This window comes from Cucumis melo, chromosome 8 (assembly GCF_025177605.1).
Source record: "Cucumis melo cultivar AY chromosome 8, USDA_Cmelo_AY_1.0, whole genome shotgun sequence".
Taxonomy (NCBI): domain Eukaryota; kingdom Viridiplantae; phylum Streptophyta; class Magnoliopsida; order Cucurbitales; family Cucurbitaceae; genus Cucumis; species Cucumis melo.
This window is the reverse complement of record NC_066864.1, coordinates 6,529,137-6,549,640: the sequence shown is the minus strand read 5'-3', so window position 1 is coordinate 6,549,640 and position 20,504 is coordinate 6,529,137. Positions and strand designations below refer to the sequence as shown.

Sequence of the window (20,504 nt, the reverse complement as noted above, 5' to 3'; positions counted from 1 at the left end):
ATTTAATCATAACATTAAAGTTTGAACCAAATCATCAATGTCCAACACTTTAGTCAACCCCATCTTTTAAATTTACTTCTCTTCACCATCATGAAAAAAACTAAAATAAATATTACATATACATATCCTATTAATATTTGATCATTATATTATTAAGTCCTTTCCCATCATTTCCCATCACTTCCAAGTTAACAACATTACATATCCTATAAACACTAAAGTCAATCTCATCAAGTGTACAAAGATCATCATCAAATATAAATATATCATATATGTATGTGTGTATTTATATATATATATATATAAATATAGCATAGAGGACAGAAGAACAAACGGTTAAACAACGGGGGCAGAGGGCAGCATGGAAATAGCTGGATTTGTAATGTAAAACATTGGAAGGCCACACCTCAAACTGAATCTAATTTAAAAGGTAACGGTGAATATATATTCAATTGAATCATTCTCATTTCTCAAATTCACTCACAATCCATATAGTTTATTTTTATCTTTTTCTATTTATTTTTTGCAGTTCTCTGTTGGCGCTCGTTTTTCTCTTCCAAAACCCATCTCAATTTCGCTGTATTCTTCGGCTTTTCTCTTTCCCCCATTACCCATTTCCATTAATTTTACTCTTTTTCTGTTGAATTTCAAGTGGGGTTGTTCGTTTTCCCTCATTTTGTGAACTTCTTCCTCTAATCTTTGAAACTTTTTAAGTTCTGGGGTTTTTTCTTGATCTTTGTGGGGTTTTGTTCTTTTTTTCTTTTTTTTCTTTTTTTTGTGTTGTTGCTGCTTGTTGCTGTTTTTTGGTAGTTGATTGTGGTTTTTGGTGTAGTGAGGAACGGGTGGCTTAATTTAATTTCTTTCGAAACTTAAAGAACTTTTTAGTTTTTGTTTAGTTTTTGTTTAGTTTTTTTTTTTTTTTTTTTCTGTTCAGTAGGTCAATTTCTCTTTCTTGTTTGTGGATCTAAGGCTTCTTTTTCGTTGGTTTCGGTCAAAATAAAGAAGAAAGAAAAAGAATGGATTTTTTCAACTCTTGAAGGGTTGTTTAATTTTGGGTATTTGTCGGTGTTTTAGAGATTGGATTGAATTTGGGAGAAAATGGAGGTGTCACTTTCTCCTAAAACAACACAAGAAGTGGTGGATGAGATTATGAAACTCCACAGATCTTTGCCTCTCAGACCTGGAATTGAAGAAGTTGAAGGGGCTAGAGTTCTAATCAGCAATGTAGATAAAGAAGTCCAAATGAAACTCGAAGCCATTGAAAGACAAACGAAGAATCAAGAAGTCCCAGAAGAGCTTTTCCAGATCTTGCTCGAGATGCAAAGGAATTTCATCGCTTTCAAAAGCAAAGAAGATAAATGGGAAGCATTGAAATTGCTGGAAATTGAAGATGTCCATTACCTGTTCGACGAATTGCTTCAAAGAGCTTCAAAGTGTGTTTCTACGTCTCCTTCAGTCTCAGCACAAACTCCCAATGCCGTTCCCTCTTCTTTCTATTCATCTTCTACCACTAGTTTGAATAGAAGCTCAGCCGTTCCTTCTGTTTCTGGGAGTGTCAGTACCTCAACCACAGCCCCTTCAAGCTTGTTGTACAATTCTGAGAAAGGACCTACAAAATCCACCACTCCATTATTCTCTAGGGATGACAGTTATATCCCAAAAGGCAAGTCGGCGTCTTATATGGATGGATTTGGAGCTAGACCAGGCGTTTCTTCTTCACCCCTTATAAGAGATCCATCCTTAAAACTTGCAACATCTTCAGGTGTGTAGTCTCATTTTCTAGTTTTGATTGAATGAAGCTCCATTTTTCCCTTCTTCCAAAATTTTCGCTTTAACTAGAAGTCTTTTTGTGTGCATAGGTGAAAATGGTGAAAAGTATAATTTAATGGCGCTGGCTAGTGTTATTGAGAAAGCAAAGAAAGGAAGTAGAGTTCTCGATCTAAGAAACAAGCTGATGAACCAAGTAGAATGGCTTCCTGAGTCTATAGGGAAGTTGACTAATTTGGTTTCTTTAGATTTATCTGAGAATCGTCTTGCAACTCTGCCAGAAGCCATTGGAGCTCTTTCCCAATTGGAGAAATTGGATTTACATGCCAACAAGCTCAGTGAACTTCCAAGCTCATTCACAGATCTTGCTAGTTTGGTCTATTTGGACCTCAGGGGAAACCAATTAGTATCTTTGCCTGTTTCTTTTGGGAAGCTGATTCATCTTGAGGAGCTTGATCTCAGTTCAAATATGCTCACTTCACTTCCGGAATCCATTGGCAATCTTGTGAAGTTGAGAAAATTGAATTTGGAGACCAATAATATTGAGGAGATCCCTCATACGATTGGTCGGTGTGCGTCTCTACGTGAGCTGACTGCCGATTATAACCGGCTTAAAGCACTGCCTGAAGCCGTAGGAAAGATTGAGACTCTAGAGATATTGTCTGTACGTTACAATAACATCAAACAATTGCCAACAACCATGGCCTCTCTTGCCAATCTGAAGGAGCTTGATGTTAGTTTCAATGAGCTTGAATCTGTGCCAGAGAGCTTATGTTTTGCCACCAACCTTGTCAAGATGAACATCGGAAACAACTTTGCTGATCTGCAATCGCTTCCGAAGTCGATCGGGAACCTAGAAATGCTGGAAGAACTGAATATTAGCAATAACCAGATACGGTTTCTTCCTGATTCCTTCAGAATGCTGACTCGCCTTCGAGTCCTCCGAGCAGAAGAGAATCCTTTCGAAGTACCCCCAAGACATATATTCGAAAACGGCGCACAGGTAAAGAACACTACTCGATGTTCTCTTCTAACAAACTGTTTACAAGATCTGGAATTGTCCAACTAACTCATTGCCTTTTACTATCACCAAATCTCAGGCTGTTGTTCAATACATGATCGATCTACATGAGAATAGAAATGTCAGATCAGAACCAGTTAGGCGAAGAAAAAGGAGGTGGTGGCATATGTTCAACTCATGTAATTCAAACCAAAGGCAGAGTGATCCAATAAACCACATGAGGGCTTAATCATTTACACAATTGTATACAAGAAGTCGTCATCTTTTCCCTACAAGTAAGTTGAAACTTGAAAGTTGAAACGCATTGTTATATGTATGATTCTGATGTTTCTTAATCCTGAATTAGAACGAAAAGTAGTTTCGAGGAAATCCCACGAACTTAAATAGAAAATAAACTTAAAAAGGAAATATCTAGTAAGCTTAAAGAGATCTGTTAATGGTGTTTTACAGGATTGTGTGGAATCACAAGCCAAGCTGGTCTTCGAGTAATGAGTCAATTGCATATCAAATTTGGGATTGATTGTCAAAATGTAACTTATTGTGCATCACAGCATAGAGGATATTCCTTCCCTCTCTCTCTCTCTCTCTCTGTAACTTTATCATTCTTTGTGAATTTTGTATCTTAGGAATTTTATGATTATGAATATAATTCAGGTTGTAAATGGTTGGGGAAAGGGAAAATACTGATATATACCCTCCACTTGGGTTTTAGTGAGCAAAGTTTACAACTTTAAATAGTGCAAAAATGAATGAACGTTGATTTGATTTTACCCAAAGTGGCAATAAAAGGATGGAATATGTCCTTTCAATAACTCAACTTTTTGTTCTTTTTCCATTCAAAAATATCAGTTGTCACCTTAGTGTTATGATTTTAATTGGTTGAGTATGGTATCAAATTTAGAAATAAGTTCTAATTAGCAAAAATTTAATGCTGAAGACTACAAAAAATATTTATTTACAAAGATTTGGAATTTGAATATTCAAAGGTGGAATTCATTAATCATGTAAGTAAATGTATCTATGGAATTTGATTGATTAACCATAATAAAATTAACATACCATGTTTTGATATGACATAAATGAAATAAATGGATACCAAATTTAAGTTTCGCTGGCTAACTATTTCATTTTTCTACTTTTTGAAAATTATATTTTTAGTTTAACTAGAATTTAAGTCATCAGTTATAAAAATTAAAAATTAAAAAAAAAATTAAGAAACAAAACTCATTTTCACTGCATATTATTCCATAGTTATTATATTTCTAAAAGAAAAATCCTTATGGATACCAAAAAAAAAAAAATTGAAATTACTTATCAAATATATATATATATATATACAAAAGAATTGGATAGATTTGACTATATTTTATAAATAGTTTTTATTTATTCAAAGTAATTTTAAATATTTAATTTTAGTATTTAAAATTTCAATAATTTTTAAAAATAGTCTCTAGGTTGAATGTTAACTTTTTCTTTAAAAAAAATTATTGGTTTCAAGTACTATTTCTTTTACGATATTTAAAATCTTTTTAGATTTTATTGGTATAGAATATGAAATTTTGATACATTTATAATTATTTTTTAATAGTTTTATCATTTATAAATTATCATTATTTAGCCCATTTTAAAGAAGAAAAATCCTAACTTAGATATATTAAAAATACATGTATAAAATTTGTTTTCTTTTTATAAATATAAAGACTAAAATGGGTGGACAACTATTTTACTAGATCTTCAACCTAATTTGTTTAATTATTATATTCCTATAAGGGTAAGGATCAAGTTTCTAACTTTGGAGAAAAAAATAGTTTATATTAGTTTCCATACTACAATTGATTAAAATATTGAAAACCCTTTTTAAGCAAATGCTAAACTTTACAAAGGAATAATTTTTCTTTTTTAGAAAAATAAGGTTAAAATAAAAGGCAGAATATTCATCACAATGATCCCATCATGAAATTTCATATTAACAATTATTATCCAAAAAAAAGAAATAATAATAATAATAATAAACCATTATATGTTGCTCATAAAGTAAAGAAAAAAAGGTTAGAATTTGGAATTATCCATTAGATATTAATTAGCTTAGTAATTAATTAGTTTAATTGCTTTTAGTATTTTTGTTAAATGTAATTAAGTTTATGTATTTATATATATTGGCATTGGTATGAAATGAATTTTTGTGTTCCCTACATTTGTTTGCTTTGTTCTATGGAATTTGATCTCCTTCAAATTCGAATCTCCAGCGTACTTGAAGGCTCCCACAAATGGAGGAAAATCGATCACAGCACCACCTTTCTCGGCCATTGCCATGGATTGCCATCTGGTTTCTCCTTCAAGACTTAGTCTTTACTCCCAACTCTGTCTTCTCCAATTTCATTTTAGGTTCTTCTGTTTTTTCATACTCTTCTTTTTCCTACTTCTTCACAATCTGTCACCATACCCATTGCTCCTTTTTGCTTGCTAGCATAGATATTCTAATTCACCCCATTGGTAAGGATGAGGGGAGCTGTTCTCGTTGCAATCGCTGCAGCAATCGGGAATTTGTTGCAGGGTTGGGATAATGCGACCATTGCAGGTATGATCAATAGAATATAAGTTATCTGTGTAATCTTTGGATTTTTTAAAAAAATTTTTTATTAAGGTTTAGGGATGATGAATTTTCAGGAGCTGTTATGTACATCAAGAAGGAATTCAAATTGGAAGGTGATCCTACAACTGAAGGGCTAATTGTGGCCATGTCACTAATTGGAGCTACTGTTATTACGACATTCTCAGGACCTTTATCTGATTCAGTGGGTCGTCGTCCTCTAATGATAACATCCTCGATTCTTTATTTCACTAGTGGTCTTGTTATGTTGTGGGCACCTGATGTTCATATTCTGTTATTAGCTAGGTTATTAGATGGATTTGGAGTTGGACTTGCGGTTACCTTGGTTCCTGTTTATATTTCTGAGACTGCCCCAGCTGAGATTAGGGGGCTGTTAAACACCTTACCTCAGTTCACTGGTTCCATTGGAATGTTTTTGTCATACTGTATGGTTTTTGGAATGTCCTTAACCAAATCACCTAGCTGGAGAATGATGCTTGGTCTCCTGTTTATGCCATCTCTTATTTATCTTGTTTTAACTTTTATGTTTCTCCCCGAATCTCCACGTTGGCTTGTTAGCAAAGGCCGAATGAATGAGGCCAAGAAGGTTTTGCAGAGACTTCGGGGGAGGGAGGATGTTGCAGGGGAGCTGGCCCTGCTGGTTGAGGGTCTGGGTTCAAGTGAAGACACATCAGTACAAGAGTACATAATTGGCCCGGCAACAGGAGAATCGAGTACTGAAAAGGGTCAGATCAGGTTGTATGGAACTGAGGGAGGCCAGTCTTATATCGCCAAACCTGTCGCTGGACAGAGTACAATCGGCATGGCATCACGCCATGGTAGCATTCTTAACCAGAGTGTGCCATTGCTAGATCCTGTGGTAACTCTCTTTGGCAGTGTCCACGAGAAGGTTCCTGGTGAGGCAGGAAGTTTGCGCAGTATGCTTCTTCCAAATTTTGGAAGCATGTTCAATAATATGACGAGTGATCAGCAAGGTACGAGGATAAAGTCTCACCATTCTTGAAGTCTCTTTAATATTTATGATTGAATTAGATAATTTCTATGTCCCAGATATGAATGTCGTGTAATAAAGTATTTACATCTGTTTCCAAATTAAGAATCCTTAAACTTTTGCCTTATAAATTGACCTATAAAGTTTGCTCATGGATATGTTTATATATTAATCTATTAGTGGTATCGATATTCTATTTCAAGTGCCTAGTTAAGGTGCATTGATGTTTGATAGTAGCTCTTGTATTCTACAAGGGAAAGAAGATCACTGGGATATGGAAAGTCAGAAGGATGGTGATGGCGATGCATCAGATCCTGAAGCTGAATCTGAGGAGAATTTGAAGAGCCCATTGCTCTCACGTCAGACATCAACCGCGATGGACAAGGATGCTGTCTCAAGGAGAGGCAGCAGCATCATGATGCGACCAAATGCTGCAGGTGAGTCTGTTAGTGCTACCGGAATTGGTGGTGGCTGGCAACTGATGTGGAAAAAAACCGAGCGAGTTGATGGAACTGGGAAAAGAGAAGAGGGGTATCAAAGGATATACTTGCATCAAGATGGCGCAGATGGGCATCAGCATGGATCTGCTTTCCCTGTTCCTGGAACTGAAATGCAAGGAGAGGGAGAATATATTCAGGCAGCTGGTCTAGTCAGCCAATCAGCACTCCGGATTGGGAGTCATCCTATTGGACCAGAAGTCATGCGTCCAACTGATAAAGCCACTAAAGGATCATCATGGAAAGAGATCTTAGAGCCAGGAGTTAAACGTGCATTGTTCGTTGGGATAGGAATTCAGATTCTTCAGCAGGTTTCTAAATCCGCTACACGATCATTCCATTTAAATGAAACCTTTCTGGATATTCTTTTTGCATTCCCAATCATGGACAAAGTTCTCTTTTGTTGATGCAGTTTTCAGGTATAAATGGTGTACTTTATTACACACCTCAGATTCTAGAGCAGGCAGGAGTTGCAGTGCTTTTGTCCAATTTGGGACTTGGTTCAACTTCTGCATCACTGCTTATAAGTGCTCTCACTACATTACTGATGCTTCCTTCCATAGGCATTGCCATGAGGCTTATGGACGTAGCTGGTAGAAGGTAAACAAAAATCAACTGTCTATTGTTCTTCAAAATGGTTTTTGAGTTACCTGTGTGACTCAAATATGAACATGGAGCTTTCTTCTTCTTGCAGGTCTCTTCTGCTATCTACCATTCCTGTACTGATAATATCACTGATCGTACTCGTCGTTGGTAGCATGGTGGACATGGGTTCTGTTGCCAATGCAACAATCTCAACCATCAGTGTTATAGCGTACTTCTGTTGCTTTGTCATGGGATTTGGTCCAGTCCCTAACATCCTCTGCTCCGAGATCTTTCCGACTCGAGTTCGAGGCCTCTGCATTGCTATGTGTGCTCTCACATTCTGGATCGGAGACATCATTGTCACCTATTCACTTCCAGTTATGCTCAACTCCATTGGACTCGGTGGAGTCTTTGGTGCCTATGCCATTATATGCATCATTTCTTGGATATTTGTCTTTCTCAAAGTTCCTGAGACCAAGGGCATGCCTCTGGAGGTGATCTCTGACTTCTTCGCAGTGGGCGCGAAACAGGCTGATAATGCTGATTAACAACTTGGTATCAGATTTTAGTTGTATTAGACTCCATGTTTTGGCGGCAATTTATGAACATTTTCCTGAAATTTCATAACGAGATATTCATTCATCATATAGAAGATATGTTCAGTTTGCTTATTGAAATTTCAAGTAAAATTTTGAACAATGATCACCCAACAATTTATAAACAACCGCAAGAATATACAAATCATGAGCTACATTCTGTTTCCTAAGTGTGAAAAGACTGGAAAAATTATCCAGCTCAAAAATATACATAAGTCAATAGTTAATCACAAGCGAAGAGATTTTTCATGGTCATTTTGTTGGTCCAGGTTTGACAAAAGAGAAATCGTCTTCATTCCTTTTCTCTGTATGCTGGGGTTCAATTATTTCAGCTTGATGTTCATCAGCACGGTCTATTCTAACCGTAAAATTTGGAGTATCGACTTTAGGCGACAATGGATCAACTTCATAATCTGATGCATCATTCTCATCATACATGGATGATCTGTTTGAGTGACCTGTCGTCTTGAAACGATGCAATGTGTATCCTGCTGATGGATGAATTGGTGACGCACTTGGACTCCCTAGTTTTCGAGTCGGGGACTTCCCATGTCGCTTCTTAACAGCCATGTGCCATTTCTTAAGAGCCTTCGATGTTTGTTCGTCAAAGATCGACTTCTTCATACGAGTACCCATCTGCAAAGCCACTGACCAAGTGAGCCAGTTTCAAAACTAAAGAACTCGTTTGTCACTCATTTGCAAGAATTTTAACAAAGAAATTGTACCTGAGTGACAAGAGCATAGAGTGGAAGAGTTATATAACTGCAGAGACAGAGAACGCCAACCCTGCAAATCCGCCATCAAAATACAGCTCGATTAACTTAAAACGATTGATGTTCTTGATCTCACACAATGATCAATTAAGTATGTGCAAGAAACAAATATATATGTAAATGTATGCGAGTTGAGATGGAAATGCATCCAAAACAGACATTTTCAGCCAGAAAATCTTCCCTTCACGTCATACGAGTAGCATTTAATGGAGTTAGGCTTACCCGAAACCAACTTTAATGATTGCAAGCTTGAAATCAGTATGGAAGCAGGATTTTAACCCAAAGGAATACTGCACATGACGACAATTCTCGAGTTACAACTCAGCATAAGAACTCATTTTGAACAAGAATGATTTTATATCACTCATGTCAATATTATCTTGTTAGATAATAATTTCTTTTCAAATCATTTTCCAGAACTAAACTTGTTTGCTCACGAATTATTTTTTCACCTTAATAACACTTTGGATTCATAGCCAGACTTCAAAAACAAATTGGCGTTGGGGAATCACTATTTTTAGATTTTCTCTGTTTTTCTAAGATTTTTACAATGTTTAGAAGGTATATTTCAAATTCCGTGGAAGAAAAAGGTGAGGATATAAGCTTGTGTTATTTTTAAATGACAGATTACGAATTGAATGATTATCAAATGAGCCCTCGATATTGAATAAAAAAAAGAAGAAATTACCCAAATCCAGAAGAAGTATGTTATTTGGAATGCATTCTGCAAAAAGACAGTAATTGATCAGTTAGTTCCAAGAATTTAGGCATAATTAGAATCAAGCTTTACTATATTAAAAAAAAATAATAAATAAATAACTTTGAGAATAGATCAAATTACTTCCGAACTTTATGTTACTGTAATCTTAACATGCTTGATGAAATTAGACTAAACACATCACTTTGATCATCAGTACCACATACAAAAACAAGGATTTGAAGAAAAAAAGAGAGAAAGAACATTAGTTAAATCCTAGGAATGAGCTAAGCCCAACAAAACAAAGAGATTTATCATCATAAATCACAGAAAATTATAAAAGATGCTAAGAATCTTGCTCATTATTACCGAAAATAAAGCGAAGTGGATGAGGTAAAGAACCAGCTGAGGCTTGCCAAACCAAAAATATTTATCTGATGCCTGAACGAGAGGAATTCCTTGGACAACAGCATGTCTTTCTGTAATTTCAAGAGCCATCTTTGTCATAATTCCTTGAAGCTTTGTTCCAACAGCCAGGATTATCTGTCATTAATAGAAGTTGTTAAACACTCATAATAATCAGTCAAGCCTAGATTGATTCTCCAATAAGAATAGATTCCTTACGATCACAGGGACTAAGGATGTCCAAAACAATGCTTGCCATCCTGTAATGAAGATGGTGCATACATTAATTAGTAAACCACACTTGATTAACTTTCAGAACTATGGGCTTTAAAAGAGCGTAATACAAATCAACTAGCTCACCGTAAACATTTATGAGCAAGAAGACCACAAACGATGTCCAAAGCACGGGACTGCAACAACATTAAGTAAATAAATCAAGACAACTACAGGTTCGATCAATTGGAAGAAATGATCCACCCATGAAAACATGGTACTATTTGGGAAGAGGAGTGTATAGTAAATCTATTTTTTACCTCACTCCCACAATTATTTTGAAGTCATCTTCTAGAGACCTTTTGATATATTTTTGAAAGTCAAATTTACTTCCTGGAGCAAGGTGAACCTAAAGATAAAGAGCACTGTCATTAAAGGAACAAATAAGTGGTTTATGATCAGCAGGTAGTTGGGAATTGGAAACTCACAGCGATGAATCCATTTCGTAATGCCAGGTAGTCAGCCTTACCAACGGACTTGAAAAATTGTCGGAAGAAGCATCCCTGAAACGAAATAACATAGTTTAGGTGTTTCAAATCTCTATAGGAAATCAATTGTAAGTATTATAAGTTTGAACCACGATATCCATATCTCTAATCAAGGCCAAAGAATCTCATTTTGTCCTTGTGATAGAGGAGGGACGTGCGGTTGTACATTGCCCATATTCCTTTGCAATGTCCTAAATAAAAAGATTTTGATTCTCTAAACTTCGACACTCCATCTAAATACATGCATAATAATCGAGCATCACCTTATTGAACAATAGTGTTTTAATGTGATTTTACAGTACTATTGTTTCCAGATTACGTCCAAGAGGTACCACATAGAGAAAAAACCACAACAAAAGAAATAAGAGTTGCCTAGCTTGGGAGAAACTTTACTTACAATATAAAAGAAGACAGGAAGTTTTGTCCAAAAACTCGTGTGGGCTTTCACAAATGATGTTTCGTGAGTAAGCCTGAATCGTGCATTATCTGCAAAACAAGTTCATCTAGTTAAGTTGCAAAGAGGAAAGGCTGATCCGTCCATGTCATTAAACTTAAGTATTGGGGCAGGACATGCAAAAGTTAGGCTATTAAAAGAAAAGGTTTTTTCAAAGGAAAGGATAGTGGCATACCATTTGAGAACTCGTAATTGTGAGTTGAGGTCTCCTCCTCCCATGCCTTCCAACCTCGAATCTGAGCACAGAAATGAAAGTAATGTATAAACATAGACACAAGTAGATTTAACAACTAACAGGGGCAATATTATCAAAACTTTCTATTCTCATCTTATGGTAGTTGATATTTTAAATTTTTTATACACAATTAATCCCATTTTCAAAAATTTTCTAAAACGGAAAGATTGAGTACCAATTTCTTATCAAATTAAACTTATAGTGACAAAGATTATCAATTTTCTCCTTAATTAGCCATTATAGTTAACAGCGAAAACTTGGATTAGTGAGAAACTATATTAGAGGTAACTTACAATTAATATTTAATCCTAGAACTTTTGCAACCATGGAAAACACTCTTTACAGCTTAACATTGAGCATACAAATGATTCCCATACCTTTAGCCTCCCAAGCATCATTGTGATGGCACTATATACCACATGAAATACGGCTAAGAAGAAGATAAACAAGTGCAACTGATGCAATCCCGAGATAGATATAAGCGGCACATGACCCTGTTAACAAAACGATAATCAATTGGTTTGAGAATTTTTCCAAAATATGCTAGCGAGTTTAGACGACCAAGTTAAGATAGCCAAAGAATTTTGTATCTAAATAAAGGTTCTTACTTCTTTGCAACTAACAGCGCCACCAGCAGCAGCCAGGAACCTCCGTTCATACATTAGTAGTCGTCGATGATGTTCGCCCTCATCTGCCTTCTCCAATTTGTCCTCTTTGGCAGCACATGGCAACATAGTATTTGCAACCTTCGTGGGAATGCAGATTTTAATGATGTAGTTCTGTCCAAAGGTGAGGAGTAGAGAAATGAAACCCAGAATCATCAGCTCTGCAACCAAAAACGTAATCGTCGTAAATTTACTTATTCGAGACTGATCTACCAAAGTGCTATATGCAAAAATGGAAAGACAGAAGAACAGAAGTTGAATTGACTTTTAGAGTAATCGTAGAACCCACCAGCTTTAACTTTCTCCAGAGCTTCAAAGAGAGCTCTCTTGTGCTTTTCCGTGAGCCACTAAATGACCAAAACACAGGAACGCAAAGATATCAAAAATCCATAATCCAAATTAAATCGATGAGCATTTTAAATTTCAACCATCCCCATTAAAGGCAAATGAGACGTAAAAATCAAGAGAAAACCCCATGGTACTCAGAATTCAACATATAAAAGAAGTCTAAAACTAGCGAATACAGGACAGAAACTCAACCAGGTAATGTCTAATGAGACGAAACGAGAATAACAACAACACGATGAACCGTAACACAATTCCAACTAACTAAAAAGCTCTAAATTTCACAATCAAGAGCATAAAGGAACATAAACCCACCGTTCCAGCTTTATGAAGGAGTTTCTCCAAGGCGATAGAAATAAGGATGATAATAGCACAAACACCAGCAACAGCCCACGTCGGAGTCTGATCGAGCTCCCTCGTGGTGCCATCGCTGGCCGGAGCTCCCCACGATTTCCCCCACAACAAACTCAAACACAAATAATAAACAACCAGAAACATTTCTCAGCTTCAAAACACAAACCCAAACAAACACGGATGAATGAAGAAATCAAGAAGATGGGTCAAATGGGTCAGCCTCAAACTGCAATAAAATGAAGTAGCATCTCAAGGAATAGAGCCAAATATATATAAGAATAGAAAAAGAGGTTAAAGCAAAGCAAGAAGGCAAGAAGAAGTCGACCCTTTAGGTGGGGTAGTAGTCGTAGACAGCTTAGTGGGGGCACAATCGATTTTGGGATTAAACTAATCAAAAATTGACTAAATTAACAGAGACCCGACAAAACCCTTGTTCGTGTGAAGCGAGACGCGGTCATTAAGGTAAGGCGACAAGTAGAAGAAGAATAAGAAGAAGATGAGTCCACAGAGTCAATTTCCTTCGATTTTGCATAACTGCAAAACCTGGGGGGTTTTTAAACAGTAAGCTGTATTAAATTTCTTGTGGGGATTTGAGAAATTTAGTGAAGAATTCGGTCAATGGAGGAAGGTAATTGAAGATTGGGCGGCTTCATATGGTTAAATTATATCTGACGAATCAGCCAACTTTGACCTCTTATGATAAAAAAATGGTCGATTAGAAACCACTACACTTTTTGCAACTTTTTACTTTTTAGAGATTGAATCCGTTTGAAACAAATGCAAAAAAAATTTCAAATTTGGATGAATGTACGTTTGATCGATTACACTGTGAGACAGTCCACACGTTTCAGCTGTCAAATAAGAACAACGCCTAGATTAGAGGTGACGATTGGTGAAGTAAAAAACAAAACTTCAATTTAACCCAATTTTATAGGGTGAGAGATATTTTTATTTTTGACTTGTTGTACTTTCATCGTCGTCTATCACGACATGTGATGATGTTAAAAGGGTTTAGATACGACACCAAATTTATTACCAACAATGATTGATCACTTTCGTGGGTATATTTGTGTAATTAAAACTTAGCTAACGACCAAATATAAATTATGATTGTGACCACAATATATATGTTTTTTCTCAATTTTTAGTAGACTTAATAACTTGACTCAATTTTTATTAAATCTAATATAAATATTAAAAAAGTTTCAATTTTTTTCGTATAACGATAAATTATGTTCCATACAAGAAAAATATTTTTACTTAAGTCAATTAAATGTTAACTTCTTTTTTATTACAATCTTTTTAATCTAAAATGGACAAATAGAATGACAACTATTGTCTGAAAGATTAGAGAGAAAGTTTTTATTCTGGATAATTTTTTTAAAAATAAGAATCTTCAAAACTATGTGATATTTGATCATATATTTTTATGTATCTAATATTTAAAAAAGGGAAGAAAAAAAAAAGAGTGGAAAAAGAAAAACATGTATTATTGGGAAGCAGGCATATCGATCATATTTCTAAGAATTCATTGTATTAAATGCAAAATTAGTCTTTTTCATTGCATTTTCTTTTCTCTCTCCCCTGTATATATATTGCGTAACTCTTTACACATTGCCTTCCAAATTCTAACGACAAAGACAACCTCAACTCTCTTTTTCCTTTTCATTTCCCTTTCCTTCCCATTATTATTATTATTATTATTATTATTATTATTATTTTCATTTTACTGTCATTAATCCATTTTACTATCATTACTGATTTTATTATTATTACTATTCATTTTATTTATTTCTCCATCATCAAACTACTTCTCATTGAAAAATATTATTTTTATTACAAAAATGAAACACAGTCGGAATACAAAATATCAAAAGAAAAATAATATAATATTATATATATATATATAAAGAAATAAGAAAATAGAAAAATTAAGAAATTAAAAATCTCAAATTTCTTCCTTTTCAACTTTACAAAAACCATTATTTATAGGCAATTTGACAAGTATGAGGTGGATTACATGATCACTAAAATTGAATATTTGATAGACACTTGACATAAATGTTGGATGTCTAATGAGTTGACGTGTAATTATAGTCATTAAGCACGATAATAAGTATATATATATATATTATATTAATATTTATAATAATTTTAAAATTTTTGTTTAGTACTCATACTTTGGATATAGTTTTTATTTTATCATCAACTTTCAAAATATTATAATCAAACTAAATTTCAAGTGTAATTTTCCTTTAGTCTTAGATTTAAATATTGCACACTTTTACTTCCTGGAATTTTTTTTAGGCTCACTCTTGGTTATACGTGTTAATTTTTATATTAATCAATTAAAAACAGAATGTATAAATTAAATTATTTTTGTTAACATTTTAAAATCATTTGTTTTTGTTTCTTTTATCCCAAAACTATTTTAAAGCGATTAGTTTATAATCAATATTATTTATTTTTTATTATATTTTACATAATCGAAAAACCAAATCTCTCGTTCCAAAATACTTTACGTTTTTATTATATGTTATACGTTTTTGTGTCTGTTTGTGTGTTATACTCATTTTGATCGTATTGACAAATTTAAACATTAATTAACATAAGTAGGTATTAAGTAAAAGCTCAAAATAAAAGTGTTAAACCTTTAAAATCTACAACTTTAAATTTAGAAATTAAACTTTAAGTTCGAATATCGTAAATTTTGAAACCTCAACACCAATGTCTCATTGATCAAAATAAAAACGTTTTTCTCAAACCCTATTTCCATTTTATTTTTTATACTAATTAAAAAAACTATATATAAAACTTTATAATCAATTTTATTCATGTTAATTGATTTGTTTTCTCAATACATTCCAATAATATATATATAGAAACATCTCCCACCAAGAAATCATATAGTTGACTAAATTTATCTATCTTGAAGAAACCATTCAACTATATATATATATGTATGTATGTATATATCATTTCTCATATTCTCGATATATTGACTTTTTATGACAATATTTCCAAATATACAAAACTATGATATATATCAAATTAGGGCTACCTATCCTATCAACAATATATCGTTCTATTATTTTGATTACGTTTTAGTAAATTAGTTTTTTTTTTTTTTTCACTTTAGGTTGATATTTCAGACTCTTCACTTCTATTATTATTTTGTATTTTAAAATGAAAAAAAGAATGTTAAAATCCTTCAAGTTGACTTTGTTATTCCAAAGTCTTTTGTTAACCTAATACCCACAACTTGCACACTTGCCTACTTGCCTACTTGCCCTGCTCTTGGCATAGAAAACAAGAATCATGATTAGACATTTTCGTTTTTTTATTACATTGACTTTATTTCGAATTGAATTAATATTCATTAAACAAAATCTTACTACAAATAATTCGAATTAACCCATAGTTTAATATGTCAAATGGCATAACCTATATGGCGTTGAAATTTCCAACAAGTTTTGAAAACGAAGACCTTCAAAGTCAAAGAAATTTGGATCGAAAATGAATTTTACGATTACAACTTGCAGTAAAAAAGCATAGTAATATATTAATATATAACCACTCCATAAGTCTACACGTTCAACCACATGATGTTATAGGTAACATACTATTAAAAAATAAATAAATAATAAGTTATAGTTTTTAATTCTTATGTATTCAATGTAACTCTAATTTGTTAGTATTACAAAAAAAATGTTATAATCATTATTTATACATACATATCACAATCAATATTTACATAGGTAGTGACTAACAAATTATTTTATACTTTTTTTTCTTTCTTTTTTCTAAATATGACAAGTGATTCATGAATTTTTAAATCATTAAATATAAAATTTGTATTTCTAATCTTTTAAAATTTTCTAAAGTATTTTTCTTCCTATTAAAATTTATAAATGGATATTTTCATCCATGGTATACTAAAAATAATTAACGAATAAACATAATAAATTTAAAAAAAAAAAACTTTATAATATAAAAGAAAAAGCTAAGAAAAAAATCATAAACCAAAATTTTATTTGAAAATTAAAATAAGTACATTTTGTTTTTCATTATTTTTAATTCAACAGTTATGAGTATGGAATAATAATAAACAAAAGAAATAAACTAAAAATTAACTAAAGGATTTAGGGTACAGTGGAGAATGATGCATAGGTAACATTTTTTTTATGGCATTATATTGCTATTTTACACACGTGAAGAATTTAATGTTATAGAAAAGAATAAAAAAAATATAAATTAATTATTTGTGATATTTCGAAGAAGACGAAATTGGGAACAGAGAGAATATTAAATTCCAAAGTTGGGCAAAGCGCCCATGACGTTTTTATTAACACAAATTTGAAGCAAATAAATAAAAATAACGTAGCAATGATGTGTAAAATTTAAATTAGTCTATTAATATATACAATTTTTTACAACATTTTATAATTTAAATAAACTGGAAGAAAATTAATTCATACTAAATAATAATTTAAGAAAAAGAATGTAAACAGAACTACATGGGTTTTGATTAAAATTATCCCAACGTAGAAAAAATTTATGAGTAAATAAAATTGTGCGCTGGCTTTTTTTACTTTATTTTTTAAAATCAGATGAGAAGTTAATGGTAAAAGAAATGGATTTTCCTAGAAAGAGAGCAAGAAAAATAAACTAAATAATATTACTGAAAACATATGGATATGGATAGGAGTGGCACAACCAATCATGGAAAGGCATGTAATTCTTTTCCATGTTTTAGTTAAAAGAAAACCAACTTGGTCTTTTTAAAAAAAGAAAGAAAGAAAGAAAGAAAGAATAATACTTAAAAATAAAAATAAAGGCTGCTTTTTTGGAGGGAAAAAACTTGATTCTTGTCTTATATAGAGTATCATAAAGGAAAAGGCATATCATTATCCTCACATTTCACCAATACCTAACACATTTATTCCCTTTATAGTTTATATCAATATTCTTTATTTCAATAATAAAATCATTTTTTATAAAAAAAAAAAAAAAGAAAAGAAGAAAAGAAGAAAATTAAACTATAATAAAATAATGAACAATCATTTAATTTTGTGTATTTAGATTAAGTATGGATTATAGGGTATAAATTTTAATCTTAGAATAACAATTTATCCTCTTACTATTGATTTGGTCTTTTTTTTCAAATAATTTTTATATTTTCAAATTTCAATAATTGATCATAAAAATATGAATAACTAGTAAACAATTAAATCTAAGTTTTAATTTAGAAGAGGAAAAAAAACCTTGGTTTCTCAGTTTAATTTAAAGATGAATTATTAACCATTATTGCCTAATTTGTTAGACAACAAAACAAAATGAAATGTGGTGTAACCCATAAACAAGTCAAGCAGCCCATGAGTTTAAATCATGTGGTTTGTAAATTAGATGTTATGAAGATTCTATGAAATAGTCCACAAATAATCCATTTCTTCTTTTATTTATAATCATATATTGAAAACTTTCACTTTTATCCATTTCTTTGCGAACTTCGAGATTCGAGATTTATGCCAAATATAACTAAATAATTTTGTGCTAAAATAATATGGAAATTGCCACAACTACTGATGTATAAAAATTAGTTGACATACATGTGACATATTTACAACGAACATTATTGTTATAAAATTGAGCAATGTCACGTAGATCTTTTTCATTTTTATTCAGAAACAGCCACATAGATTTTTGTTTAATAGGATGATTTTAAAAGTTCAAATCGTAATAATCTTAATATTATCATTTGAGTTATAGTTCCTTTACAATAATTACAATGACATTATTGTTATGAAATTGATTATAAAGTTATATATATAGTTTTTTTTAATTAGTATAAAAAATGAAATGGAATTAGTGTTTGAGAAAGTCCTTTTTTATTTTGATCGATGAGACATTTGTGTCGAGGTTTCAAATTTTACGATATTTACTCTCCAACTTAGAGTTTAATTTATAAGTTTAAAGTTGTAGATTTTAAAGTTTAACACTTTTATTTTGAGGTTTCATTTAACACCCATTTTTGTTAATTAATGCTTAGATTTGTCAATGTAATCAAAATGAGTACAATACACAAACATGGCATAAAAACGTGTAATATTAAGTATTTTGAAATAGGAGATTTGGTTTTTTCATTTTGTGAAATATAATAAAAAATAAAAAATATTGATTTTCAACAAATAACTTTAAAATAGTTTTGGGATAAAGAAACAAAAACAAATGATTTTAAAATGTGAACAAAATATAATTTAATTATACATTCTGTTTTTAATTGATTAATATAAAAATTAACGCGTATAACCCGGAGTGAACCTAAAAGAAAATTCATGAAGTAAAATTGTAAAATATTAGATCATTTAAATCTAAGGACAAATGAAAATTATACCAAGGACAAATGAAAATTATACTTGAAATTTAGTTTGATTATAATATTTTGAAAGTTGATGATAAAATAAAAATAATATCCAAAGTATGAGTATCGAACAAAAATTCTAAAATTATTATAAATATTAATATACTCATTATCTGTCATAGTCACATGTCAACTCATTAGACATCCAACATTCATATCAAGTGTCTATCAAATACTCAATTTTAATGACTATGTAATCTACCTCATGCTTGTCAAATTAACTGGTTTACGTGGAGTTGTAAGACACACTAAGATTCGAGAGAAATCTTAATAAATGGGAGAAATTTGATGTTTAATTTATTCTTTATTTTCTTAATTTTTTATTAAATTAATTTATATATTATTATATTTTTTCGATATTTGTATTTCGATTGTGTCTCATTTTTGCAACAAAAATAACACTTTTCCATCTACAGTAGTTTGATGATCGAGAAATAAATAAAATGAATAATAATAATAAAAAAAAATGAATAATGATAGCAAAATGAAGAATAATAAAATTGCAAATAGTAATAATAATGATGATGATGGGAAGGAAAGAGAAATGGAAAAGAAAAAGAGAGCTGACGTTGTCTTTGTCGTCAGAATTTGGAAGGCAATGTGTAAAGAGTTACGCAATATATACACAGGGGAGAGAGAGAAAGAAAAGAAAATGCAATGATTTATGTCTCGTGCTAAAAACTAAAAAGCAGTGAATATTTATATGATGTGGATCCCTTAGTAAGCCAGCCCAATGTTTTGGTTAGGGCCAAGCATTTTGACTCGTAAGAAATTCAATGTTTCTGGTGAATGGGCATTTTGTCCCCCCAAATAAACTATTTTTTTTTTCTTTTCACATTCCGTCCAAAACTCCTTTTGAAGGAACTTTTAAGTTTCAATTCTGTTTTGTTGTTTTCTAAAATCAATTTTGGTTTTAAGAGGTTTACAAGTGAATAAGGAGATCTTAAGTTTCAATTTTGGTTTTATCATTTCAGTCAAGTTTCAAAGGTTTTATAAACGATTGGAGCTAAACTTCTTCTTTGAGAGAAAATGCAAACATTCATACCTAATTATAATGTTGCTACATTTCAAATAGGACCAATCATCGGTCGGATGGAGGCGGTTTTATACAAAAATCTTAGTCGAAAACCAACCTAATCGGTTTATACCAAGGGAAACCGACAACCGATGTTCACTGAGTCAATTTCGGTTGATTTAGTTTTTTCGGTTTGGTTCGGTCTTTCTTGGTCGGTTCGGTTTGGATGTTATGTTTGTTCAATTTTGGATAATAAGACCGTCGGTTTTAGTCAATTTTTCGAAACCTCCTAATTAAACCGATCATTGACT

General features: G+C 32.1%; 3 protein-coding genes across 6 annotated transcripts; 2 read left to right on the top strand and 1 right to left on the bottom strand.

Moving 5' to 3' along the window:
• Positions 1-213: 213 nt before the first annotated feature.
• On the top strand, positions 214-3,600 carry LOC103485199 (plant intracellular Ras-group-related LRR protein 4-like). Of its 3 annotated transcripts, XM_017043649.2 has the most exons (6): positions 214-430; positions 530-579; positions 1,075-1,762; positions 1,860-2,770; positions 2,868-3,063; positions 3,239-3,600. In XM_017043649.2, exons 3-5 carry the CDS (start codon positions 1,099-1,101, stop codon positions 3,015-3,017), a joined length of 1,725 nt encoding a protein of 574 aa, XP_016899138.1. In that variant the 5' UTR covers positions 214-430; positions 530-579; positions 1,075-1,098; the 3' UTR covers positions 3,018-3,063; positions 3,239-3,600. The 3 variants fall into 3 exon arrangements, with proteins under 3 accessions (XP_016899138.1, XP_050944931.1, XP_008440932.1); XM_051088974.1 differs by having other exon boundaries at positions 530-1,762; XM_008442710.3 differs by lacking the exon at positions 530-579 and having other exon boundaries at positions 215-430.
• A 1,368-nt stretch (positions 3,601-4,968) lies between these two features.
• On the top strand, positions 4,969-8,091 carry LOC103485197 (monosaccharide-sensing protein 2). 2 transcript variants are annotated; one of them, XM_017043795.2, is made up of 6 exons: positions 4,969-5,173; positions 5,261-5,366; positions 5,456-6,373; positions 6,645-7,198; positions 7,300-7,487; positions 7,582-8,091. In XM_017043795.2, exons 2-6 carry the CDS (start codon positions 5,288-5,290, stop codon positions 8,018-8,020), a joined length of 2,178 nt encoding a protein of 725 aa, XP_016899284.2. In that variant the 5' UTR covers positions 4,969-5,173; positions 5,261-5,287; the 3' UTR covers positions 8,021-8,091. The 2 variants fall into 2 exon arrangements, with proteins under 2 accessions (XP_016899284.2, XP_050944930.1); XM_051088973.1 differs by having other exon boundaries at positions 5,256-5,366.
• Positions 8,092-8,161: 70 nt separating this feature from the next.
• Positions 8,162-13,358, bottom strand: LOC103485198 (MLO-like protein 8). The gene is made up of 15 exons (XM_008442707.3): positions 12,719-13,358; positions 12,348-12,405; positions 12,002-12,219; positions 11,771-11,887; positions 11,334-11,394; positions 11,102-11,190; positions 10,645-10,719; positions 10,477-10,565; positions 10,304-10,353; positions 10,163-10,203; positions 9,908-10,081; positions 9,530-9,565; positions 9,064-9,131; positions 8,794-8,854; positions 8,162-8,704 (listed from the first exon to the last, which is right to left on the bottom strand). Exons 1-15 carry the CDS (start codon positions 12,899-12,901, stop codon positions 8,321-8,323), a joined length of 1,704 nt encoding a protein of 567 aa, XP_008440929.1. The 5' UTR covers positions 12,902-13,358; the 3' UTR covers positions 8,162-8,320.
• Between the last annotated feature and the right edge of the window lie 7,146 nt (positions 13,359-20,504).